Source organism: Rhamphochromis longiceps, linkage group LG5 (assembly GCF_057381845.1).
Source record: "Rhamphochromis longiceps isolate RC_006_pf linkage group LG5, R_longiceps_female_GT1.1, whole genome shotgun sequence".
NCBI classification, from domain to species: Eukaryota; Metazoa; Chordata; class Actinopteri; order Cichliformes; family Cichlidae; genus Rhamphochromis; species Rhamphochromis longiceps.
The window spans coordinates 32,812,275-32,835,453 of NC_140561.1; the positions used below are offsets into that span (position 1 = coordinate 32,812,275).

The 23,179-nt window shown below is 38.7% G+C and overlaps 1 protein-coding gene across 2 annotated transcripts; it reads left to right on the forward strand.

Moving 5' to 3' along the window:
* The first annotated feature begins 2,817 nt into the window (after window positions 1-2,817).
* Window positions 2,818-22,356, forward strand: lactbl1b (lactamase, beta-like 1b). Of its 2 annotated transcripts, none has more exons than XM_085408013.1 (7): window positions 2,818-2,877; window positions 6,613-6,799; window positions 7,476-7,582; window positions 8,990-9,147; window positions 17,570-17,817; window positions 20,413-20,518; window positions 21,205-22,356. In XM_085408013.1, exons 1-7 carry the CDS (start codon window positions 2,818-2,820, stop codon window positions 22,181-22,183), a joined length of 1,845 nt encoding a protein of 614 aa, XP_085264139.1. In that variant the 3' UTR covers window positions 22,184-22,356. The 2 variants fall into 2 exon arrangements, with proteins under 2 accessions (XP_085264139.1, XP_085264140.1); XM_085408014.1 differs by having other exon boundaries at window positions 2,818-2,871.
* The last annotated feature ends 823 nt before the right edge of the window (window positions 22,357-23,179 follow it).

Below are 23,179 nucleotides of genomic sequence, written 5' to 3' on the forward strand. Positions count from 1 at the left end.
AATGTGAAATACATAAATAATTAATTTAATGTGTCAATAATTAATTAATTACATGTGTCATAACTATTTATTTAATTAATTAATTCCAATTTTAATTAATTATTGCCACATTTAATTAATTATTTAATGGTGTATTTAATTAATTCATTATGGCAGTCCTGGCGTTCCATAGTATATATTGTACATACTATTGTTTGAGTACTTACGATTGTTTTTTTTTTTTTGTACTTTTTATATTTTACATTTATATTTATTATTGAAACTTGCACCAAGGGAGTGGCACTCCAATTTCGTTGTACTCTGTACAATGACAATAAAGGCTATTCTATTCTATTCTATTTCCTGATAAGTCCATGTAGCAAACCCTACAAAGTCATTGTGGAGAAGATGACAGCCCATACACAGCAATGGTAATGGTACAGACTGTGTAAATATATACCATATTGGCATGTTAGCATTACCAAGGCACAGCAGCACTTCGAAACAGCTTTGCAATTCTGAAACAAGCTATGTTTCTTTTTTTTCTTTTTTTATTGCATCAGCAGAAGCTTTTTTTTTTTCAACAACCGAACCATCAATTCTGATATCAGACTAATGACACTGCTGAAACGATGCAGCCTCATCAACACATATAGCTGCTCTGTAAGCAGTGAGTAATTTCAGCTTATTACCCCTGGTACACCGACCCAACTGCCAGCTCATGTTTTAGCCCTGCACTGAATATCTGATTTAGTTTTAATTGGTTTGGAGACCAACAGACGAAGGGCAAACTACAATCTTTTTTTGTGTGCTTCTTTGCAACAGGATTAAAGGTAAACATGCATAATCCAGTGTAATTCTCTAGACTGACTGAGTGACCTTACAGTCACATTCAATATCAGTAAATCATTTTTGCCAGAAAGCAACATCCATGCAATAAATTATTCAGTAATCCAAGTTGATGACTGAGATGCAGAAGTCCTCCCCCTCACGTGTCACCCTAGTTTATTAATCAGCAGATGCTTGAATTTTATTTTAGCACTAAACTCAGGGCTCAACAAGAAACAACAATGTTATTGTATATCCTGCCTTGTTATGATCAGCTCTCGTGTTTTCTGGTACTGATGTGCTTTTTTTATTTTCTTTTTTCTTCTTCTTGCTTTTGAACAAAGGCAGAAAATCCTTGACTGACCTGAAGACATTTAGTCGAATGGCAAGCGTGTAACATAAAGAAAAACACAGGAATCTCCAGTAAGCACTATCTCAATACATGTATGTGTATATATGTAGCTATGACATCACATTAAAATTGGAATAACTTTGTGGAAACATCAAATATATATATATATATATATATATATATATATATATATATATATATATATATATATATATATATATATATATATGAATAATTTAAAAAATTAATCAACAGATTCTGTTTAAAAAGAAAGAAAAAAACCTTAGTTTTGCTTTTGTAAATGTTTGTGTTGTAGTCAATGATTTAGGCCCTTATAAAAGTTGTACAATAAAGACATAGTATACGCTTACTGAAATTGGAAGTGGTAAGTTACTCAAAGCACTTCAGAGTAATCAGCCTCTCTCCTTTCTCTCAGCCGCAACATACACTGAACCTTTAGATAACATGCTCCCCACTTGAGAGTGGGGAAGAGCAGTTTAAACTTTACTCCATGATTTGATTGAATGCAGTACCCTGCACTGACATTTACCTTTACTTGTAAGCCAGCAGCAATTTGTACTATCAAAGCTGGATTCAAAGCTGCACCTTTTGCTGCTGTTTTCTTGATCCAAGTAGCTATCTGCATTGTCTGGGGAAAAATATAAACAACATTTAAATTCAATATTTTGATGGAATAAATTTATAAATTGGGCTGGATTGTATTGGTAAGTGTGCATTCAGTCAGTGTTATTATAGACACACGCTCCTCAATCCCAGGGTCTCAATCCTTGTAACCTTATGCCTTGCTGATGTCAGAACTCGGAGTTTGCCTGTTATTTTTTTCTCAGAACTGCAAACACAGCACATGGTCAGTGTGGCTGACAAGTAGAAACAAGTAGACTTTAAACTTCTGTCTCAATTCTGAATCCAGCCAATCCCAGTTCTCTTAAACCAGACACACTCTGGACAGGTTATTACAGGACTGCTCTCAAGTCACTTTATTTTATAGATAGCACAACCAGGTGCAATATATGACTTCATTCAATGAGAGTCTGATCTCGTCTCACCCCTCTCTGTGATGACAGATCACCTCACCTTTTAGTGTTGACATTTGTGAGATATACACTATATATATATCATGGATAGAACACTATTCAAGTAATACTTGGAACAAAGTAGGTCATTCCAGGTCATCAGTGATTAACACTTCCTTTTTTGACTCTTGTCTATTTCATAAATTTTGACTGATTATTTGTTCATTGGTAAATTCATCGGCTTTTTGAGCTTTTGCAGCAAAAGGTCATCTGATTCTCAAATGTTTATTCATGATGTTGCAGGTCTTAGTTTCCTTCTCCAGCTCTGAGCTATTGTAATAAATTTACTGTCTTGCACTCAAGCTTTGCTCCACACTTACATTTTACAGCTGTTATTGGTGAAGTTGTTGTTTTGTTTTGCTTTTTTAAATCTGTGGCTCATCCATAGCACAAAGGCTATTGATACCCTTAATGTTGCGTCACTTCCCCTTCCTCATCTATACTGAAAACTACAAAAATATTTCACTTTACAGTAATACAGCAAAGAACGCAGGCTCTGCGCAGAAGCACTAATTGATTTTTTCTGTTTATTTTTCTTCATATAACAGCTGGTGCAGTAAAACCATGGGCAAGTCAGGGAGTAAAGTTCTCATAGAAACCTCTGTGGATGGGGTTCAAGCACAGGTAAAAGCAGCCACCTTGAACACAACACACAACCTTCACACACAAACACATCCAGAACCTAACTGGCAAACACATATAATATCTGTGTGTTCTGTAAAAACCCATTACCCTACTGTGAGTGTTAATGCTCTGGTGGTTAGAAAAATATGTGTTTCCTGGTAAAATGGGCCAGCTGCTGTACTCACTGGCTATGACAGGTTATGCAACCAGATCAGACACAGCTTCCTTTCACACTTCAATTTTTTTTCACATCCCTCCATCATACCTATAATCATCAAAATACATTACTGTGCTTAGGAAAATCCATTTTAGCCATTAATAACAGGACTAAAGAGTTGCTCTGAGTGATGGATAGAAACACAGTTATTTTCTCTTCAAAAAAAGAAAAAACATTATATCTTTATGTAAACTTCTCACAAGAACCGACGTAGCTAGATCAAATTTCCAGTGTGATCTTTGTACTGTAACTTTTTAAGTAAATTAAGAACATTTTACAGATAAATCTTCACACTTTTCTTGCACTTTTCCCTATACACAGCAAATCTCTCCAAATGCCGTGGGAGATGTTTTAATTAACGGCCATAAATAAAGAAAAAAAAAATCTTTTGGCACCATCATCACTTTGGGTCATTTTTTTTAAATGCAAACAGTGAAGCCAGATATAATGAAATCAAAAAGAAGAAGAGAACAAATTTAACAAAAAAGTAACTGCTAATTTCACAGAGCTTGAATTTCTTATCACCATAATTTACTCTGTTTAGAAACAACTATTAGTATGAAAAACGGACCATTTACAAACTGGATTCTAAGTAACTGAAGGTTTACTAAATTTGATGAGGCCTCAGAGTTAGTATTCATTTAATTATTTATACTAAAAATAGATGCACTTGTGTAATGGCTTTGTGAATAAATGGCTCTCTGCTGTTGTTGTTGTTGGACCTTGCTGAAGCGTTTTCTAGTCAGACAGTGCCTCCTTTTTTAACTCTGCCAGAGACTTTACTTTGAATCAAAGGCCTCTGTTACTTTTCCAACTCAGAAGTCTTTGTGCTTTGTGAGAATTCAAAAGTGAGACCTCTGAATTAAAAGCATTTCCTTTTCTACACTTCTTCAATGAGTTCAGTGAGTTTCACATTAGGGTAAATTGTGCTTTTTCTTTGCTGTTCCTTTCATGCCCTGTCTAATGGAACTGGATAGTGTTACGCTTCCTGGAGCAGGATGCACAGAATTAAATTAATATTTCAAAATGTTTATAATGATTTCCTGCTGCACGCAGAAATGTGCTTTCTTCACTTAAAGCTCAGCTTTACCATAATATTAAATGCGAGTTCACCCTGAACAAGGGCATGTACCAGCAGGAGTTTGTGACATTACAACTTGTTCGCATCCAATGATGGACCAGTGCAATAAGTAGGAAAACAGTTCAGTGAAATAGGACACACATTGTAATCAGTAGGGAAACATTTGAAACAAATAATATTTTGATATTAACTTTTTAAATTATTTAATTAGGTAGAATGCGGAGATAGATAATCACAAAAGTGCTAAATTATTTATAGAGCTTAAAACATGTTTAAAGGGTACCTTAATATACTGGATCTTGAATGAAATAGACATGTGGAATTTTTTGGGAATCTCAGCATTGTTTTAAATAGATACAGAAGTTAGAGACAGCTGTTGTTTAAGACCACATAAAGAGGAGGCCACATTCACTGTATAAACTTATATTAACAAAACAAAAATCACTGAAACTATAAGAGCCTGGGGGCCTGGCCTTAAAAAGGTAGGAGTCTAAGGCTACATTCACACTGCAGGCGAAAGCGCATCAAATCCGATTTTTTTGACCCTATGCGACCCATATCCGATCATGGTATGACAGTGTGAACGGCACAAATCCGATATTTTCAAATCCGATCTGGGTCACTTTCGTATGTGGTACTGAATTCGATACATATCCGATGTTTCAGAAAGCGACTGCTGTGTGAACGGTCAAGTCGCATTAAATCAGTCTTTTACGTCAGTGACACAAGACAGACGCCAATTATCAGCGCCGGAGAAGCGCCCGAGAAGACATCGCGAACGCTTCCTGGCCAGCCGGTGAAACTGCTGGGAAGACAACGTTGGAGAAACGTTAACATTTTATTTGTACTGCATAATCTGCAGATTCTGACAGAAATCTGCAACTATCCTTTGAAGCACCGCTCCTCTCTAAAACAGCAATAAGGATAATTATTAGGTTATCTACATTATTATGTAAATAACAAAATAACTTGAGGCAAAAATTGGGAAACGTGAAGTCCGAGCAGACAAAAAAATCAGATTTGATCAAAAAATCGGAATTGAGCATTAAGACCTGCAGTGTGAACGTAGCCTAAGCTGACCACACAATGGCCCTAAAACCCAAAGTTTCCAATCTTCAACTAATTAAAAAGTGCATAAACTATCGAATAGTACTGTAAAAAAGAAAAAGACCTAAATCTCAAAAAGCCGCAAAACAAAATAAAAAATAAAACTATTGGAAAAGAGACTCCTTTTCTCCAGACTCGCTTAAATTGGTTCAGTTGTGTCCTTGTCTTTGCTTCAGTGTTTCACGCTCATATTTTAAAAGAGACTTTTGAATTTCTAGCACCTAAACTTTGAAACAGACGTCCTCAGTTTATCAGATCAAATGAATCTGTGGTTTGTTTTAAAGGCTGCTGCCCGTTGTCTGTAGCCTTTTCTTCTCCTAATATATGTGTAAAGGACGGTGTATGCATGAAAGACTGTGTTCACATGTATAAATATGTACACTACTTTTTAATGTGGAATGTTGTTGTTGTTTTTTATCCAAACTTTGAAGCACTTTAAAACTGTGTGTTTTAAAATGTTATATACGTTGTTATTATTATTATTATTATTGTTGTTATTATTATTATTATTATTCCAGTGCGTAATATCCTTGGTCATCTACTGTACTTTCCCCTCAGTGCCCCAAATTTTCTTTCATTCCTTAACCTAGCTGACCCAAATTTCCTGTGCCAAGTGAGTGTACTTTTCAACTTATGCTGTGGCTAAAAGTCATACCCTAACACCCAATCTCTACTTGTTCTTGCTGACTGGGTGCCATCATTGTAAGCTCTTGTGACTCAGTGGTGGGCTCCACAAGACGAAGCTAGACTGAAGTGCATTGCTTCACTGGGATTAGGGATTAAGATTTCCCTGGCTGCTTTGGTTGAGTAAATCTGGGGATTATGATGTCGACAGCCTGTGGCTGCAGGAGAGGAAATTGAATTGTGACGGACGGAACACCGATGGCCCAGAATTACAGCGCAGTGAGTGAGAAGTCAGAGATGGGAGTCCGTGTCTGTGCCTTTCTCCTGCTCAGGAAAACCTCTGCTGGATACCATTTACTGCCTTAGGGGTGTAGGGATTGCTTACATAGCAGAATCAATCTGAGTAGATGTTTAGGATGTTGATTGTGTGCTAAGAAGATTTCTGTGTCACTGGTAATCCTGCTCTGACCTGTGAAGCATCAGGTGGTGAGTACTGTGAACTGCAACAGGAAACACTTACATATTAACCAAAGGATTTCTCACTTGTTGTACAACTGAAGTCAGTGTTAAAGACAATATCTTGTCTCTATGTGTGAGACTCCAAAAACATGAGAAGCTGTGTAAATTTGACGGTGTAAGATAACAAACTGACACATTCAGTGCCAACTTACTGTGTTCATGTGTGCCTTGTCTGTCTGTGCATAAGCCAACCCCTGCTGTTGCTCCTCCTGCTGCTGCTGCTGCTGCTGCTGCTGTTAAATTCGAAGGACAAACTAAAACCAGCAGGATGAAGGTGAAATGGACCCAGCTGGGTTTGGTGTTCTTCCTCATATTGTCACTGGTGATGACAGGATGCTTCTTCTGGCAATATCAGATGCCAAAAGTCCAGCCAGGTGAGAGCACGTGATTGGTGTCCGGTGAATAAAAACCTCAAACAAAGCACATTTATATTGATTAACATTATATTAATTATAACACAGATGCAAATAAAAAAAGTCACAATTTAGGGATTTTAAAAATGAGACACTCAAGATATACAGATCTCTTAATTATGAGATAAAACAATCTCATAATTGTATGATCTTTATCTTGTAATTATGAGATGTACCAGTAGCTTTCTTAGTGGGAGCATTTGTAGCATCATTGCAAGTTCAAAATCTCAGAAAGCGGCTTCAGGTAAGGTAAGCTAAGAACTTTAATGCAGTAAAGCAAACCCAGCACAAGATATGTAATGTGATTCTACATCAATAAAGAGGATAGTAATGGGAAAGGTCTTTTGAAAGAAATCAGCTCTTTAGAATTAAAAGGGAAATAATAAATCCATTAAAATATTACATTAATGCATGACGCGGTCACATGCTTTTTGATGAAAGAGTTATGTATCGCACGTTTTGTGAAATTGGATCCTATAAGGTTCATTAAAAAAAGCAGAGAATTATTGAACCACCAGCTCACTTAGACTACATTATACTTGCCCTGTCTGACAGTATCAAGTGGTGATTCCAGTAGTCTACCCTCTCCCTCTGCTCTTTATTTCTCTTTTCCCCTTGTACTGTCTATACCACCCAGATGAAGGAATGGGTCGCAGTGCCAAATCAGAGATGATGTGTCCCCGTTTCCCAGAGCCTCTACCTCTGGAGCATCCTATCCCCAGTCTAAAAGAAGCATTGGAAAAGGTGATGTCATGCACAGACCACAGACTTAAATCTGCAGGCGCTTTTCCAGCATGTCCATTTAAGTCGGAGTAAATTTACAGGCTGGCCGGTAATCCTTAACACCAAATGTCGGTTCAGTTGACAGAGGGAGATTAAAGACATAGTGGATGAAAAATCTGAGAGTCTGTCTGAGCAAAAGGTTGTGTTACTGTAGCCAGGAGGTTGCACTGTAGCACCCACTAGAGAATTTGGGAATGCAATGTAGTGGATGAACATAACTGCAGTAACCACAGAAATAAACTGAAATGAGCATAAAGTCTGGTAAATCTAAGGTGGAGCAGATGATTGCCATTTACACTTTAGTTTGTATTTTCTATCATTTGAGAAAAGCTTCTTTTACTGTAATCTCAGCAGCCACCAAAGCCAAACAGAAAATGGATAAAAGACATGTGAACATTTGATCTGATTACATTGAAAATGTTCTTGTGCTAACATTGCCACCCTCTCACCTGTACATACTAATGTAGTGTAGTAATCAAATTCAGTCATTTCTCCTAATTATTGTAGTAAGATAGCTATACCATACGCTTCTTCTGGGGTATACTCTCAGCAGCATATCATATCAGGTCCCCATAAGGAGAATCATGTGCTAACGGCTGTCTAAATGACTCGGGTAAAGTTTGTAGCATGCGTGCTTGTTTTTGTCTGCTTCCACTTGTCTTTGCACTAGGATGATGTCGGCATAAATGTGCTTTCATATTCGTTGTGTTCTCACTAGTGCTGTCAGTATTGATCTCGTTAAAATGACGTTAACGCCATAACGCGGCAAATCTCCGTTAACGAGTTACCCCAGTGTGTGGGCCTGGACGGTGTCAACACGTTAAAAAGCTAACTGCGCTAACGCACTGCGTGGCACATCTGACATACTGTTTTACTTTTGTCCATGACGCGCTTACCATCAGGGTCATGCTTCACATGAAAACCAAGATAGTTCCAAACGCCAGATCTGAATGAGGGTGGGGGAGGTTCAATTTCGGGTAGCGTTGAGGCAGTTGCCATGTTGCAACGAGCTTAGCTTCTGTCTTGCTAGCTTGTGCTGCGCTCAGTGGATCTGCGCTCGACAGTGCAGCCTAGGCGGAGTAGTCGAAGGCAGATCCACTGAGCTCTCAACACAGACAACATCGTCAGAAGAAAAGTTGATAAAATAAATTTTAAAAAATGTATTGTTCGATACAAATGCCTACCGAACCGAAAGCATTGTATCGAACGGTTCAATATCGATACGAGTATTGTTGCACCCCTAATAGATAGATAGATGCCACCTTCGTATCTTTAAAATAAAGTTCTAACATGAAGCAAAGAATAAGAAGTTCATTAACTGGAAATATTTTGGAACTAACTACTCACTTCTTGCTGTGTCTCACCCAGGTGGACGTTTTGCTTCGGCAGACCATCAACCCTATCAGCCTTCCTGCCTTGTCGGCCATCGTAATCCTAAATGACACTGTTTTGTGGACAGGCAACTTTGGAAAGCGGAATGCCAGCGACCCTCACTCAGGACCAACAAATGAGTACACAATCTACAGGTGAGTGCCTTAAAGCTCATTCATAGGTCTTATGATCCTGTCTATAAAAGTCCAAACTTCATTAAACTGCTTGATTAAAGAAGAAAATATTGAAAATATAAGGAAATATTCATAACAGCTGGTGAAAAGAATAGTCTTCCCTGGTCCACAAAAAATAATGACATAATGATAATGAGGTGTACATTACCTGTTCAATTATATATTCTTGGAGCAGCAGCTGGAGCAGGTCCTTTATAGAAATCCTCTTAAAACCAAAACTAAATTAAGCTGTTTTCACACAGGCACTGCAGCCCCGACCTTTTCTGGGAGTTACCCGACAGAGGTGCAAATGTCAGATCAGGCATTAGCCACTCTTTACCCTAACCAGCTCCCCTATACAGAGTCCATGTCAAATGTGTGAATACAGCAACCGATATAGCAGTCGAGTGTGTGCATCACGTGTTTGCCTGCCGCACACAATATATAAGCAGTATTTCCAGTCCCACATGAATCATCAAAAAGTGTCTGAAGGTCAAATGTGAAAGCATCTTTAAATCTAATATCATTATAGTTTGTTTATTTAGCTCTAAACTAGTCATACTTACATACAATGAGTCCAAGAGTCTTGGAATCAGAGATAACAAATGTATGTGTTTTCAAATGTGAACTTCCTTCAAGCTCATTGAAAGTCTCACATTTATAATTCAGAAGGCATGACCTCTGTCTGATCTATTGCCAAACAGCTGATGCCATCTTTTGTTACTAAAATGTTAAGTGCAACTGCTTCCACTATTAATGTTACAGTCTGCAGCTCTGCTGGCAACAGGCCCGCTGCTCATGTTTCCGCAGACCTGCCTTGCAGCTGTTTGCCAGATGTCCTCGGGCTTTCCCTCCAGTTCTCTTAACCTGACTACATCACTTCAAAACACTAGTTCCTAGTTGTCAGTGGCTCCAAGATCCCCCCCCCCCCCCCCCCCCCCCACACACACACACACAACCACATCGTTCTTTTGTGCTCGTTAAGCTTTTTAGGAGTTTGCTCGATTGGTTTCTTGCAGCCTGTTAGTTCCAGCTGCTGATTGCCGAATGCCTATTTATTGGAACTGGCTGCTGCCTGTAAATGTCTGATTTAGTTTACCTGTTGTGGATGCCTTCTATGGTGCTGACCCTTGATGCACCCACTGCTGCTACCTGGGTAACAGGTGGAGGGCTAGATCATGTTACCAAACAATTCAGCCAGCACACATCTGGATAGTATCAGTGTCATGACAGTCCACACTAGCTCAAGAGGTTAAGTGAAATGAGATCAAAATTTATAACTTCTAACAATGTTCAAAGTCAAAAAATGCAGCAGATCAGATTTTCATGATTTTCTTTGTTTCTTTTGTGTTTTTAATCAAATAATTTTCTATTTCAGTGGAAACATCTCCTCTTGTTATCCATGCAAACACAAGCAGTTTGTGAAATACTCAAGGGATCATGCACTACACATGCAATTCATTCATTTCTGTTTCTAGACCATTACTTTGTGTTCTGGGGCATTAATTGTACTTATTTATTTATTTAATTTAATTCTGTTTTTATCAGTGACTTTGCCGATCTGCTGACCAATCTAGCTACTGTCTCCCCTAATATAATATTGCTGGGTGACTTTAACGTTCACGTGGATAACTGCGACCATCCTCTTACCAAGGACCTTCTATCCTGCCTTGATAGCTTCAGCCTTAAACAGTACATAAACTTCCCTACCCACATTAAGGGCCACACTTTGGACCTAGTCTGCTGTTCTGGACTTACCCCCTCCATCTGTACAGCTGACGAACTGCTAATTTCGGACCATCTACTTCTCTCCTTTAATGTTCACATGACCCTCTCTGTAATTAACAATCCCCGTATTATCTCTTTCCGGAATATCAAGAATATAAATCTTGATATCCTTTCCTCTGCTTTTTCTAGCTGCTTGTCTTCTAACAACTTAGCTATTCAAGAGGACCTGGTACTTTTTTATAATCATAGCCTTAGTAGTATTCTAAATTCCCTGGCTCCACAAAAAACCAGAACTGTACTTTTTTCTCGCTCTGCACCCTGGTACACCCCTGAACTCCGGCTACTGAAAGCTAAAGGCCGACAGCTTGAACGTCTCTATAAGAAAACTGGCCTTACTATTCATAAGGATATGTTTAATAACCACGTTCTGTTTTACCAGGAATGTATTAGTCAAACCACATCTGCTTATTACTCTGCTATTGTCTGCTCAAGTGAGAACTCTACCAAGACCCTTTTCTCACTATTCAACTCTTTTAACAGGCCACCTGATTCTCTCCCTGCTCATCTCTATTCATCTAACTTCTGTGATGCTCTAATGCTATTCTTTATTGATAAAATTCATAAAATACACTTAGACCTGGACCCTAATGCTCAATGTAGCTTCTCTGTCCTAACTTCTCCCCCTTCTCACTTCCTCTCTGTTTTTCAACTTCCATCCTTAGCTGATATTGCTGATCTCATCCATAAATCAAAGCCTTCTACCTGCCAGCTCGATCCTATCCCCACTGTCCTCGTCAAAGCCTGCTTACTCCCTCTCCTTCCCCTCATATCTGCTATTATTCACTCTTCACTCACCACTGGAACTGTTCCTGCTTCCTTCAAAGTTGCTGCTATTACCCCAATTCTGAAAAAAACTGGTCTAGATCCCAACAACTTTAATAATTTTCGTCCTATCTCCAATCTACCATTTCTCTCAAAAATCCTTGAAAAAATAGTTGCTTCACAAGTCCATCTTCACCTAACTGATAATAACCTTTACGAACAGTTCCAGTCTGGCTTTCGTCCTCTACATAGCACTGAAACTGCTCTTATAAAAATAACAAACGACCTTCTTATAGCAGCTGATTCTGGTCTCCTCTCCATCCTTATCCTTCTTGATCTGAGTGCAGCTTTTGACACCATCTCTCATCCCATTCTCCTTAGCAGATTAGCTTCTATTGGTCTCTCTCACACTCCACTAGCCTGGTTTAAATCATACCTATCTGACCGCACTCAGTTCATTCAATTAAAATCCTTCACTTCTCAGCTTTCTCCTTTATCCACTGGGGTGCCCCAGGGATCTGTCCTCGGGCCCCTTCTTTTCATCATCTACCTTCTTCCACTCTGACATATTTTTCGTAAATATAATATTCAGTTCCACTGCTACGCCGATGACACCCAGCTCTATCTCTCTACCAAACCTGACTCTACTCTTCCTCCACCCTCCCTCATCCTCTGTCTAGCTGAACTTAATTCTTGGTTCTCCTCCAACTTTCTTAAACTCAACAGCAATAAATCGGAACTTCTTCTGGTTGGCACTAAACGACTGCTATCCAGAATTAACAATTTCTCTCTCACCATCAATAACTCGCTGGTCCCTATCTCTCCCTCTGTGAAAAGCTTGGGTGTCATTCTCGATAGCACATTATCTTTTAACTCACATATCAATAATATTACACGTGCAGCATATTTCCAACTCCGTAACATTAATCGCCTCCGCCCCTTCCTCACACCTCACGCCACCGCCATTCTCATCCATAATCTTGTTATCTCTAGAATTGACTACTGCAACTCATTATTATTTGGCCTTACACAAAAATCTATCAACAAGCTCCAACGTGTCCAGAACTCTGCTGCCCGTATTATTACTAGGACTTCTTCTACCCACCACATCTCCCCAATCCTGAAGCAACTTCACTGGCTCCCGGTCAAATTTCGCATCCATTTTAAAATAATTCTGTATACATTCAAGGCTATTCATTCTCTCTCTCCACCGTACCTCTCTGACTTATTACAGATGAAGCTCCCATCCCGCTGCCTCAGATCTTCATCTTCTCTTTCTCTCTCTGTTCCCTCTGCTCGTCTGATCACAATGGGAGGGAGGGCCTTTAGCTGCTCTGCCCCTCGACTTTGGAATTCCCTACCCCCGGACCTCAGAAATATTAGTTTATTCTCTCTTTTTAAGTCCACCCTCAAAACTCATCTGTTTAAAATTGCCTATTCTTAAATTTCTGTATGTTTTAACTTTTATCTTCTATTTTTATCATTGTGTATATTTCCAGTTTTTATCTGTTGTACAGTGTCCTTGGGTGCTTTGAAAGGCGCTATTTAAATAAAATGTATTATTATTATTATTATTATTTATTTTACTTGAACGTTTTTCATCAGACCTGTTTAATATCTATGCCAGTGCTGAGGGTGAGAATTTAAAGTTTTACAGCACTTTTAGAATGCTTAATTCAGCTGTACTTAGTAGTAAAAGCAGCTAATCAGATGAGATGATTAGCTAACTTCAATCCACCCATTTTCTTAACCACTTATGAGGGGAAGATGGGGCATATCCCCAACTGTCATAGGTGGAGACACAGGGTGAATCCTGGACAGGCTGTCAGTTTATCACAGCGCTAACTCACAGAGTAACCAATTAATTTGATAAGCAATAATCTTTGGACTATGAAGCTGGAGTACCCTGAGAGAACCCACAAGGGGAGAACCTTCAAAATTGGCATTAACAGCTAAGGATGATGCGAAGATCTACTTCCAAAGCTATCACAATTTATCCTCTTGGGATTTCATCCAAAGGTGGTCACAATTTGTCAGGTTTAACTAAAGTAATTGACCATTTTCCAGAATGCCAGTGTATCTAAAATTGGACTCTAACACTTATTTGATTTGAGAAAGACAGATGAGTCAATCAATGAAAGCCTCCAAATCGGACTTTAAGTTGCTAAGCTGGCGTCCTTCGTTTTAACTATAGAAATGTCAAAGGTCTTTCATCAGACCCTCTTTGCCCAATACATGCTGTAATCTGAAACCCCAGTGTTCAAGTTTGTAAAGCAGTCTTTCTCTTAAAAACCCAATGCTAGAAAAATCATTACATGATAAAAGGTTATTGTCTCACACTTAAGAAGTTTTCTCTTTATTTACATAACAAAGCCCAATTTTTAGTTATCACTCAGTTAGAAAAATACTAAGAGCTAGTCGAATACACAAGTACAGTTTATTTTCTAATGAATTACCAGAAATGTATTTAAAATCAGTGTACACCCATGCTTTCCACTGAGCCAAATTGCTCTTCAGTTTTGTGCTGATGGACTTCTTCTATCCACAGTTTCAAAAAATTAACCCACATTGAAACGAAATACCAAAAGATGTGAAAAAACTCTAATTGCAAGATGTCTTAAAGTTGAGAGTGTACAAAAAGATCAGTGATCAAGTAGAAATGAGTGAAAACACAGATGCAACGGTAATCAGGTGGTACAAAATAAGCCACAGTGCGACTAATCAAAGCTGAAGACGCCGTCTTCCTAAAATGACACCACAGACAGTGCAATCTGTAGCTCGACAGGCAGTGCTTTAGATTTGGCACGGCAGTCACCAGTGGAAATCAGAGTTTCTGTGACAGCTTAGATAGTGTGAAGAAAAATGCGTAACTCCGACCTGCATGTAATAAATCTCAGTTGGTCTTTTGCACACAACTTCATGCGTTTTCTAAAGAAGTTTGATAAGTTAATCATATTAAATTAAATTAAATAAAAATTATTTTTTAATAAAAAAAATATTTGGTTGTTTGTTTGTTTTTATGGGTGACACCAAGAAAAAATGGGGCTCACACTGTGAACTACCTCAGTGAATGCGTAGCACGGACAGTGTAGAATGGAGGTAGGAGTGTGATCATATATAGCAATGCAAAAGTTACCGAGAAAAAGACGTATATAGATTGCACCGCCGTGGAGTGTGTGAGGAGGACCCAGGAGCAGACACAGGCAAGGAGACAGACTGTTCCAACAAAAGGCGAGCCTTTATTTCAGGCTAATATACGTGGAACATAAAAGAAAGTGAAAACAAACTAGAGCCCAAAAAGACTGGGAAACTCTGACTTCACAAAGAAAACTATGAATCAACTATGGTGCTAAGACTAAGGCTATGAACTAACAAGGAAGCTATGATGACGGTGACTACTATGACTGTGAACTATGACATTAACTATGATCTTTGAACTGTGACTTGACATGGGAAAAATAGCACGATCCGACAAAGACTGAAGGGAAACACACAGACTAAGTACACACAAGGGGTGATCATGGGAAGTGGAAACACATGAGGAAACAGCCGGCACAATAAATCATAATGACACGATAGGGAAAGTGTAAACTAAGCACATAGAACATGGAAACGAGACTTTAAAAATAAACAGGAAACATGACGGGACGGGACGCAGACAAGAAACATGGTTGACAATATGAACCACACAGACATGAAATATGACAGCTTAAGATATGAACCAACAAGAAAGGCCTAACCACAGGGGGCGAACACACAAATGGCTCTAAAAAGCAAAGAACTAAAACAGAGCAATTTAGGAGGTAATATCTAAATTAACTTAACATAAACAATGAATAGCAAAGTACAAGGAAAATCAGATCCTAATTAATTATAGCAACAACCAGAATTTAACATATCTTCAATAACATACGTCAAAAATAAAAACTGAACTCAAAATGCTGGGTCACAGACCCAGCCCGTGACAGATGCACTGGTTTACTGAAGAAACCCAAGAAAAAAAGATACGTGATAAAGCACAAGGGCAAACTAAAATCAAAGAAGAAAAACTGGAAAGAAAAATAAAAGATGGTTAAAAAAATTGACCTTTTTTCAGTTGTTCAGATTTGAGGACGAGTTTGGTCTAAACAAACAGTGATAGTTGGGGATGGATATGAGAAAAAATAACTAAAATAATGCCACTGAAAATGTTGTTGTCTCACCAACATAATACTGCACTGAATATCCTACTACCAGTGGAATTACTGGACTACTTCATGAATCAAAGGAGATTACAACAGAGGACACATAATAAATAATTTCAGAATACAGCATTAGAAAATGTTATACTCTACTCCTAAAATAATTACCTTACCTTACCCTTTGTTATCTCTCTGTGTACTCCAGAGAGATAACAAAGGGTAAGTCTGAAAGAATGCTGCAAATTCCTTGAATGAATCCTTAAAAAGAATGCCAAGAATTTCAAAAAGGTTCCAAGGACTCTACATAAGAGGTCAACCTCAATTACAACATTAAATCTTCCTTATACATTAATAATAAAAAATCTATAATAAATAGTGTAGATTTCCAGTAGATAAATGGGTGCTTTATCACTTTTCTCTCCTTCATAACTCGCTGTCATCTTGCTTTCTCCCTCTGCTGCTCTTGCACACTGTGTCCATCACCATTATTTGGCTATGATCATGGTGCTGAAGAAGATTTTGTACCTTTGGCAGCATCTGCCTGAAGGGACAGATTTCCTTTTTCTTTGAGCCCCTGTTTTCTCCAATTATGTTTTGCACTTTATGTATTTTGGCACTTTATTTTTTATTTTTTTTGTTTGTTGTTTTGTTTTTAGGTATGAGGTTCAAGGAAATAAGCCCCAAATATGGAGAATTTAAATTTTTTCAACAGGCTGTTTTGGCTTTAACACCACTTCACTGACTGGAGAAATTTGTATTAGTGTACTTTGAAGTATAGTTTGTTTAATTAACAGTTAGATTTTCTTAAACTATTAACTATTTAAACCAACTATTTTATTATATTATTATCAGTATGACCAAAGTCATTAAAACATCTCAGTCAGAATATACTTTAAATTGCAAATTCATTTCAGGAATTTATTAAATAAAATCCCAAACCCACATATCAGTGTAAATGAATTCAAAATTCAAACTTCTGTGCACACAGCTTGGACTGATCAGTCGGTTTTTGAAAGGATAGCTCAACATTTTGGAAAAATATGTTTAGTCACTCCTTATCCACACAAGGAGTGATTTGCTCATGGCACATCACTTTGTGGTTGATGGTTGGCTGCTTGCAGAAATTCCAGTCTCCGGTTGCCTAGATAGCCCTCTAGGTTACCCTGTTTACCCTACCCTGTCAATAAAGTGCATCCTGCACTCTCGTTAGTATTTGCTTTAGTTATTCACCTCAAAGCTTAGAAAAGCCTTCTACACAGGCAGTTTCAGCAAAAAAGAACAAAGAATAATAAGCTAAATCCACACCTGAATAGCTGCTTTAATAGTAACAATCCATATAAATTTCACTCAGTAATAAAGTGAATTTGATAACTGGGATTGGCACCAGCTCCCCCACAGCCCTGAATTGGATAAGCAGAAGAAAATGGATGGATGGGTGATACTGCAGCAAATGCAGAATATAGCAGTTATTGCATGTTCATCCTGGGGGAATGTTTAGTGTCGCTATCTTAAAAAAAAACAAAAAACCTGAATATAAGCCAGGGAAGGGAAAAGGAAACCAAGGAGGAATACAAACAATATGCCTCAGTGTGTGATTAAAAAAACCTTTTCAACCTTAGTTATCTTTTGCTACAATAAAATCATATCATATTGCTTTGTTATCTCTCTTTTAGAATTGCAAGTTTATCAAAACTTTTTCCAACGCTGATGCTGTACAAGCTGTGGGAGGACGGGAAGATTGGCTCTCTTGATGACCCTCTGGAGAAATATGTGGAGAACTTCACCATCAAAAACCCTCTGGGGAAGATGCGAGACTCCGAGTTGAAATATGTGACAGATGGCCTGATATTTCTCGACAGTGGAGAAGTTCAGATCCGCTCGTCTTCAGTCACTCTACGGAGGATGGCTAGCCAGCTCTCGGGTACATATTTATACTATATCCCTATGACCTTAAAATAACACTGAATTTTAGCCTTTTCTTGTTAAAAGAAAACAAAATGCTTCAGCAAAGCGGCAGTTGACTTTTGGGTTTGCATGAAACAGGTTTTTGTCAGCTAATAAACAGAAATTTATAAATCACAAATTTATCTATATCTATAATTCATGTGTTAAATATCTGATTGAACTTTAAATAATTTCAACCAGCTACTATTGTGACACCAAAACAGCCCTGACCTGCCACGGCATGGACTCTTCTAGACCCCTGAAAATGTGATGTGGTATTTGGCACGAAAATGTTAGCAACAGATCATTGAGGGTGCTGCAAGCTCTGAGTGGGGCCTCCGTGGGCTGGACTTGTTTGTCCAGCACATCGTACAGATGCTCCATTGGACTGACACCTGGGGAATTTGGAGACCAAGTCAACACCTCAAACTCATTGTTGTGCTTCTCAAACCTTTCCTAAACCATTTTTGCTTCATGGCAGGGGCACGTTATCCTAGTCAAAGCAGCCACAGCTAGATACCAACTAGCATGAACTTTTCAGCAATTTAAGCTAAAGTAGCTCGTCTGTTGGATCAGGCAACAGGTGACAGTTTTTGTTCCCGATGTGTGTTAATGGACCTTGGCCCCTCATGAACCTGTCGCTGGTTCACCACTGTTCCTTCCTTGGATCAATTTTGATGGTTTTATAGGTGCCCGGAACCAGCCATCACAATTTCACTCGCAATCCTTTCAGTTACATATTTTTGCTGCTTCTAACACATCAACTCTTAGGACAAAATATTCACTTACTCCCTAATATCTTCCACCCACTAACAGGTGATGAAGAGATAATTAGTGTTATTCACTTCGCCTGTCAGTGGTCATAATGTTATGCCTGATTAGCATATACATGACTGTATGGTTTTCCATACCGGCCTAATAAGGAGGCTGATTTTGCCAGTGGTCCAACTTGCAGAAATATTGTCTCGCCCTCTCCTTTGAGAGAATGTTTATCAAAGGTCTGCTATTCTTTTTCTATCTCTCTTCCGCCTCTTCCAGTTTCCTATCAAAAATATCAGAAAAACAAAATGAGACCAACTTTGAGAGTATGTGCCTCAAGAAACAAGTTTTTGATGGAAAACCTCTTGAGATAATTTCCTTTCAGAGGAAGAAAGAATCCCAAGAGCCATTAGCTTGCAGTTAACATCAAAAGCTAAAGCAAAGAAAATTAGCTGTTGCCACTTCAAGGTTGAATTTATAATCAAGCTGGAACAATAGAAGGGAACAAAGAGACGAAAGAGGTTTCTAGGAAAGCTCTTGCTACATGCTTGATTCCTGCGACAATATCCATTTATTTATTTGGCAATAATATTTCTGGAGACTAATGATGCTTTATGGATTGATTTTGAGCTGAAGCAAATGATTCATGAACTGATGAGCCAAGTGGCAGTAAACCTACTATTACTGTGTCACAATGAAGAATTTGGTGCTTTTCCACAGCACAATAAATTCAGTCCGTCTGGATTTTGAAGAGTGGTTCAGACCCCTCAGTAATATGAAGGTGTCTTTAGAAAGTTGCCAATTTTCTGACATATTCTGACAAACAATTAATGAATGAAGGACAAAAACAATGTAGCTGGTTTGACCTCCCTTTTTATGGCGGAGGCGATCGTAGCTCAAGAGTTGGGAGTTCGCCTTGTAATAGGGAGGCTGCCGGTTTGAGACTCGGCTCCGACAGTCTTGATCGTTGTGTCCTTGGGCAAGACACTTCACCCGTTGCCTACTGGTGGTGGTCAGAGGGCCCGGTGGCGCCAGTGTCCGGCAGCCTCGCCTCTGTCAGTGCGCCCCAGGGTGGCTGTGGTTACAATGTAGCTTGCTATCACCAGTGTGTGAATGTGTGTGTGAATGGGTGGATGTGTAAAGCACTTTGGGGTCCTTAGGGACTAGTAAGGCACTATACAAATACAGACCATTTACCATTTTGTCATTTAAAGCCATTTAAAATCCCTTCCTACTGTTCTTCTAATTTAATGTTAAACATCTATGATCTTTTCACTTTCATTGATATGCATAAGTAAAGCAGACATTTAAAGGCGCTTGCACTACTTGCAGTAAAAAAAATATCCAACCCTCAGGTGCTGTTTAGACTTGTAACATTTATTCAGATAAGACTTCAGATAAGAGTTGTAATGAACATGCCTAAGCAGGAAACGGTTTATCTGAAGAAGTTTTCAATAAGTAACACTTCTGTCTGTGTAAAGAATTAAAATATGAGACGCTCATCTATTGCAAGGAAGGATAATAGGTCTTTAAATATCCAACCATGTCTCACAATTTGTCAACAAGTCAGAGTGGCTGAACATCATAAACCTTTATAGACAACTGGTCAAATATATCACGTACAAAGAAAGTGCTGTTATAAGGTAAATGAAATAACTATTAGAGTGAAATATAAAGTGATGATATGTGTTTGAGAAGGCTAAAGTATACTAATGCAATTCACCCTTTGTTTTTGTTTTTTTATTTACAAATTTTACTTTTCATTTTATTTATTTTTTTAAATTTAACACTGTTTTGCTGTTGTTTAATCCAGGCCTGCCCAGGAGGCTCCGAGCTACAAATTTGCTTTGGAAAGGAAAAACTCAATCTGCAATCAATCTTCTACAAGATGATGTCCTCGTCGCGGATCCAGGCACCAAGTATGATTTCTTTCATTGTGGTGACATCAGTGTTTTCATGGGGAAATTCTAACCAAGCAAATAAGTGTTCCTGCAGTGTACAAATATTATTCTGTTACTTATTTCTTACATTAGAACTACATTCTGCTTCGTAATGACAAAAACTGTAATTACAATAATCCCTCTTGATGCTACTTAGATTTTACCTGGGGAGGATGTATAATTAAATGTCAAGTTTAATTAGCTCAGGTCTTTCCACATACTGTACCTGTCTCTACATATTACACTGATTAGTAAAATATTTGACCTTTGAGTAAACAAGTGTTTTCAAGTGATATTTTAATATCTCCAGCACCACATTGTGTTTGTATTAAACCTGCAGGGACCTGAGCTCAACTAAGAAATAGTCCATCAAATATGATTTGGAAGCAACGTGTCATTTTTATTCTTTAATATTTGTCCCGATGAAACAAACAAGAGTTAATATTTGAGTAAATCGGTCTTTAACCTGCTAGCTCCATGCTGCAGTCTATATTGCGTTCTCTGCTAGTGAATGGGATTTTTATGTGCTAGGCTTCCTGCATTTTCTGTCCAAAGAGCGCGCTCACTTAAATTACATGGAATATTTCAAGTATGGTGATATTTAAACGTGAATTATCATGTATTCTTCTTCATTCTCCCAATGCTTTTTATATTTGTTCTTGCAGATGTCACTACAGTAACCTTGCCTTCTCACTACTCGCTCATGTGATGGCAGAGCGAGTGGCCGGAGTTGACTACCAGCGATGGATCACAGAGAACATCCTGGACCGGCTGGGGATGGAAGACACCAGCTTTGACCTCACCCCAGGGATGCAGAGCCAATTGGCTGTTGGAGTGTACTCAAATGGAAAACCAGCCCCACTCTATGACCTCGGCTGGTATCGGCCTTCTGGTCAGATGTTCTCAACAGCTGCAGATTTGGCCAAGCTTGCCATGATGCTGCTGGGTGCGTATCATCGCAAGCTGCTGGAGCCAGACTCTTTGAAGATTATGCTGACCCCACTCTTTAGGTGCGATAAGGATTATTTTGCTAACCGTACTGGAACGCCATGGGAGGTGAATGAGCTGATGGGCTATGAACTGTTGCGTAAAGATGGGGATTTGGATGGCTACTCTGCCACCTTTTCTCTGGTTCCCAGACTGAAGCTTGGCCTAGTGGTGCTAATGGCAGGCAGCCGATCTCAGAAACAGGATGTGGTCACAAAGGCCTACAACCACATTGTCCCAGCCATAGAGAGAGCCTTCAGGGAGGCCAAAAAGGTCCTTGTTGCTCCTCCAAACCCTGATCATTACATTGGATTTTTCACTTACAGCAACATCACTTTCTATGAGATCAAAGTAGGGCCAGACGGAGTCCTTATCATGCAGCAGTTTGGTCCTCAGATTGAAGAGCTCATACCAGAGAAGTACAGGACAATAAAACTTAACTACCTGGTTGATCGTGTGTTTAAAGTGGTGTTTGAAAAAGAGTACCCCTGTGTTTTGCGAGTCGGCACCGCTTCAGTGTCCCTGGAAGCTCAAGATGGCCAATTATTTAACTTCTACGTGTTTAATAAGCAGGGTTTATCTCCAGGTTTTGATGCACCAGGGCTGAACACATATAACGTGGTCAGAATACCCCGTAGGCCATCCTTCTCCAGCTGAATTGCAACCGTGTTGTGGCCTAAAGACAAACGTTGTGTCCTTGGGATGTGTAAGGGGATGTAAATAGACATTATAAAATATCAAAAGACTGAAGTGAGATGTTGCGATTATTCTAGAGGTCAAAGACATGATATTGCTTTTGATATACAGAGAGCACAGATAAGCATGACATGTTCATCCAGCTGTATAATGTCCTTCAGAGAAAATGTATTAAATTCACTTCTGAACAATGCATATGAATATCCTTCTCACGCTGGCCCTTCATTACACTTGAGAACTAAACAATTCGCACTGTGGTGGGAGTGCTTGTGTTTTTTTCCTGTGCTTCATTTGAATTTCACATCGTAGTGTCTTTCTTTTCTTGAGTTTTCATCAGACAGAACTGGAGAACAACTCTTATTGTGGCCATTTACATGAAGAGTTACATTCATTCTATATTCAACTCTTAAACTGTGATTGAAGTTGGATGAAATATGTCACTCATACATATTCATCTTTCTCTGGAAAACAATGTGTTTGTGTTACTTTACTCATGGCAGGTAGAAGTAGAACATTTAAATGGCAAACTGGAATGTCACCTATTAAATAGGTATATTGCCACAGATTTGAAACTGCTGGGTTAAAAGCAACAAACAAGCACCGACATGTCACTAAGGTACAAATTGTTTTTGCTCCACAATAAGAGGCGATTAAGGACAGGAACACTTCTGGGTGCCTGTGTGACTCTTTTCTGTATAATCCCTGAAAATGGACTCATTCATACCGACCTCTAACACCAATATGAATATGAATACTCCACTCTGAATGCTGCGAGAAGATAACACATTCAAGAGAACAAAAGTAACGTATAATGCAAAGGCCGATATTTTGTTTTGTATTAGACAGCATGTCTGAGAATTTTATGGAAATGAAATCTGTATTGAAAATGTTGTTTAGTGTTCAAGCATCCAGTCCAATGAGTGAAAGTGAGCGAATGTGAATGCAAATCTCCCTACT

Bases quoted from the DNA above. Each gene is read 5' to 3' on its own strand.
- lactbl1b (XM_085408013.1), top strand. From the start codon at position 2,818: ATGGGCAAGTCAGGGAGTAAAGTTCTCATAGAAACCTCTGTGGATGGG. The intron at 6,800-7,475 runs GTGAGAGCACGT...TATACCACCCAG, and splicing joins GATGCCAAAAGTCCAGCCAG to ATGAAGGAATGGGTCGCAGT. The intron at 7,583-8,989 runs GTGATGTCATGC...TGTCTCACCCAG, and splicing joins TAAAAGAAGCATTGGAAAAG to GTGGACGTTTTGCTTCGGCA.